Consider the following 4,177-nt stretch of genomic DNA (forward strand, 5'->3'; position numbering starts at 1 on the left):
CTCCTCAATCCAAGAACAAATGCACTTATTTTAAGAAAAAAGTACTTATTTTACTTATTTTTCCAGTGTAATAATTGGGTCAAAAGTTATACAGCATTGCTTTAATAGGAACTCTACAACAGGAAAATGTACAGCACCATATTGTAAGTTATTTAAGAAATTATACCTTTCATGTGAGCTATAGCATATACTTTCTTCTTTCTTTGAGAATGCTATTCCTGATCTACACTCCTTACTTGTCGGTGGCGGTAGTGCACCAAATTCTTGATTGCCATCCTTTGTTAAAACACATTTGTAATTGTGTTAAATAGGGCTGAAACAATCATTATTAATCGATTATTGAAACAAACCTCAACTAATTTAGTAATCGATAACTGGAGTGTAGAGACTCTAAAACATGCTTTTAGCTGACAAAGCAACCCATTTAGAGCAGCAATTATATCAAAATTGTAAAAATAAAAAATTTAAAATATTTCGTATTTAAGATTACATTTTTTTCATCTGTCAATATGATATATCCAGAACTCCTGAAGTGGAAAAGTTTTAGTTTCACCTGATTTAATTTCACAAAATCTCTTCTTTAAGGAACCTTTTGCTGTCAAAAAAATAAAATAATCGACAGATTTGTCGATTTGCAAAATAATCATTAGTTCCAACCCTACTGTTAAACTTAAAAGTTTATATAGAATATTAGAAAAAAAGTAAAAAAAATTGCCTCCATTGAAACAGAGCAAATACAAAAAGTAGGGCTCCTAAAAAATAAAAGCCACTTTACAAAATAAAAGTGTCAAGAAGATAAAATAAATTAGATAAATAAATACAAGTAAATAAATAAATTCTGAAATAAATAAAATAAGATACAAATATCTTAAAACATTTCTTTTTTACTTCATGGTGACATTTATTTCATAGGATATTTATTAATATTTTATTAATGGCAGAATTAGCTTTATTATTCATGTATTTATTCATTTAATTTTATATAAAAAGGCTCTCCATACAGGTCTGCCTCCATTTTACTAAAATATTGAGTTTTACCCAACCAGAGGCAAACAAAGCTTTAATATCTGGGATTTTCCAAATGTATTAAAGCCATAAAAAATAACATTGGATGAAAACTTTCTGACTTAAATAATGAGAAAAATATATATAAAACTGACTATTTTTTGTTCTGGCTTTAAGAGAAAAAAATCTTTAACATCGGATATCCAACCGGACCTAAATTGGTAATTTTTATTTTGTTAGAAAGTGAACATTCCTGCGTCTTATCATTTGCGAATGCAAAACTAAACAAAAAACCTGAACAGATGTTACCTTGAATCAGGAACTTCCACCATCCCCAGTTTTCCTGACAGCACGTTGCTGCTGTATTTCTCCTCCATGTTGGTCAATAACTGGTCTATTTATGTTCCCAGTATCCTCACCATCACTCTCTACTAGAAACCCTCCATAAAGCCGCACTAATTCACCGCTGTAGTAAACAACAAGGCCTCCTCCGGCTGGAGCTCATTCTGTCTTTTCTGTCACCGTCACGTCCTCTGTACTCGCTGAACGTCAAATAAACACATCTTAAGGATTTACTGGAGCCAAAAAATATCAGCCTTATGTGTCAAAACAACAATAATAATCGGTGAAGTCGGAAAAGGAGGATGAGAAACAGCCGAACAGTTCATAAAGCGCAGACGCTTCCGCATACGACACAAGATTTACGTCACGTGAAGGACATCGTGACGTTGCATGCTGCGCGGACGAAGAGGTCTCACTCTGTACACTAATTCCTCAATCAAAATGAAGTAGAAAAATAGAAATAAATGAAGTATCGGCAGTTATTCATTCTATACGGGAGAGGACTAGGGCCGATGGATAAACAAACAAACAAAAAAAAGTCAACAGATTATTAAATATTATTTCAGTTTGAGAAAAAGTCAGAATTCTGACTTTAATCTCAGAATTCTGACTTTTTTACTTATAATTCTGACTTTTTTTCCTCAGAAGTCTGACTATTTTCTCAGAATTCTGCCTTTTTCCTCAGAGTTCTGACTTTAATTTCAAAATTCTGACTTTTTTCTCAGAATTCGGACTTTTTTCTCAGAATTCTAACTTTAATAATAGAATTCTGACTTTTTTTCCCTCAGAAATCTGACTTTAATCTCAGAATTATAACTTTAATCTCAGAATTCATCTCAGAATTCCGACTTTAATCTCAGAATTCTGACTTTTTCCCTCAGGATTCTTACTTTTTTCAGAATTCTTACTTTAATCTCAGAATTGCGACTTTTTTCTCAGAATTCTGACTTTAATCTCAGAATTCCGACTTTAATCTCAGAATTCCGACTTTTATCTCAGAATTCTGACTTTTTTCCTCAGAATTCTGACTTTAATCTTTATTGGGAGCTGTGATGGTTACAGCTGCTGTAGGGAAGAATCTGTGATAACTCTCCTTTGTGGACCCAGGGTGCCACTTGTTACTGAAGGAGTTCTTAAGCTATGGAATGGCTTTATGAGTTCCTAAATTTATTTCTGCCAGACCAAAGGGGTTGAGGCTCTGACTAAAAAAGCTCCTTCTTCATTAAACCTCACCAGGTAAAATGACCCATAATATCTGTGAATTTCTTTAAACTAGACATTCTGTGCTTCAAATGTAGTATTTCATGTATTTTCATAAAGGTTTCCATTACTTCAAAATACAAAATTTATGTCCAGAATGTAGTGAAAACTTGATGCCCTATTATCTCTGCTGTTCAACAGATTGTTTTACCAATGTGTATGTATTACCACCACGAATGCAAAGTGTATCAAGTTAACAGTACTTTTAGTTTGATATATTTAGCATCTCTGACATCAGATTCAGGGAGGGCTACACAGCCCGTAGCCCCACCTTTTGGATCTGCCCTTATATTAAAAGGCAATTTTAATAAATTAACCCAGAAATAATTTTTAGCAAGTAAAAAAAGAAATATTTAAATGTTTGATGAGCAGAATAAAATAAGAAAATGAAAAAAAAAAACACCAGCAATGTTTAAAGATTAAAAAAACGGAACAAGAGACTTTATTAGGGCATAAATGTAACAGATTTCTTTATTTGTTTTATGTGTTTCTGCTTCCGTTCCTAAAGAGGTGGAAGTCCTCTTTCAGTAAGGTCCACACAGACCGAGCAGGATTTTCTGATAATGTCCTTTAGTGTCATTCTGTAAACAAAACAGGAAAAAAAAGATATTATTACTGGGATTAAACAGATACCCATAGAAATTATTTGGAAACGACCATTTTACCAAAATGTCCTCATGAACGGTGTTCTCATACATAGCCCTGTATTCTTCTACGATTTTCTGCAGATCGATCTCGGAGCGGCTCACTAGGATCCGCATCAGAGTGTCCTCACATGTTCCGTGGCCCTGTTAGACAGAACTGAATATGGACCAGACATACAAAGAACCACAACTTCCTCTAATAAACTCTCCCTTACAAGTTAGGGCATTTCTTTGCTAACATTGCACCAGTCCTGCTGCAGTCAGCCCCTCAGAAAAATGTAATGTAGATAATGGCTGTTATGTTTGCATGGTTAGACAAACAGAGTGCATGCTCCATGTAGCTCATTAAATTGGTTTGCATAAAGACCCTAAAGTTAGGGAAATAATTCAACTTTTAAAAATTATTAGACATTATTTAAAATGCTTGATAGAGCAGATCTACATGGAAATGAGCGGAGCAGGTCAAAAAAATAAATAAAAACCTGCAGGAAAATTAAATAAACCTAAAAATTGTTATATGCTACAATAAATTAATTGTTCATTTTTTTTACATCAAAAAATTGTAAATTGAGAATCAGGGAAATATTGGATGACTGATGATTAGTATGTAGACTTTTTTTTTTTATCTATTTCTAAACTTTTTGTTTCTTTATTGTATTCCAATTTAAAACAAAAGGAATTTAAGATTCAACAGATTATTATTATTATTTTTTTTTATTTAACCTTTATTTTACCAGGAAGTCCCTTGAGATAAAATCTCTTTTTCGAGGGGGACCTGGCCAAGAGGCAGCAGTACAATAAGACATATAAAAACACATAAAAACAACATAATAAAATCAATCATAAACTAGACTCTAGAATAACAGTTACAATTCTCTGTGCAAGCGGTTTTCAATAGTGATTTAAAATGCTGTAGCGGAATAAGA

At 32.7% G+C, this 4,177-nt stretch overlaps 2 protein-coding genes across 2 annotated transcripts in view; both read right to left on the minus strand.

Annotated features, from left to right (window-relative positions):
- slc30a5 (solute carrier family 30 (zinc transporter), member 5) overlaps positions 1–1,852 on the minus strand; it is a 22,438-nt gene extending 20,586 nt beyond the window's left edge. The window contains exons 1-2 of the mRNA XM_015373174.1: positions 1,315–1,852; positions 237–276 (exon numbers count right to left, since the gene is read on the minus strand). Coding sequence (XP_015228660.1) covers positions 237–276; positions 1,315–1,382 — 108 coding nt within the window. The 5' untranslated portion in view covers positions 1,383–1,852. The remainder of the gene's footprint in view (positions 1–236; positions 277–1,314) is intronic.
- Positions 1,853–2,947: 1,095 nt separating this feature from the next.
- LOC107083735 (annexin A1-like) overlaps positions 2,948–4,177 on the minus strand; it is a 19,981-nt gene continuing 18,751 nt past the window's right edge. The window contains exons 10-11 of the mRNA XM_015373175.1: positions 3,273–3,395; positions 2,948–3,188 (exon numbers count right to left, since the gene is read on the minus strand). Coding sequence (XP_015228661.1) covers positions 3,132–3,188; positions 3,273–3,395 — 180 coding nt within the window. The 3' untranslated portion in view covers positions 2,948–3,131. The remainder of the gene's footprint in view (positions 3,189–3,272; positions 3,396–4,177) is intronic.

The sequence above is a fragment of the Cyprinodon variegatus genome, unplaced genomic scaffold (assembly GCF_000732505.1).
Source record: "Cyprinodon variegatus isolate N-32 unplaced genomic scaffold, C_variegatus-1.0 Scaffold82, whole genome shotgun sequence".
In the NCBI taxonomy this organism is placed as follows: domain Eukaryota; kingdom Metazoa; phylum Chordata; class Actinopteri; order Cyprinodontiformes; family Cyprinodontidae; genus Cyprinodon; species Cyprinodon variegatus.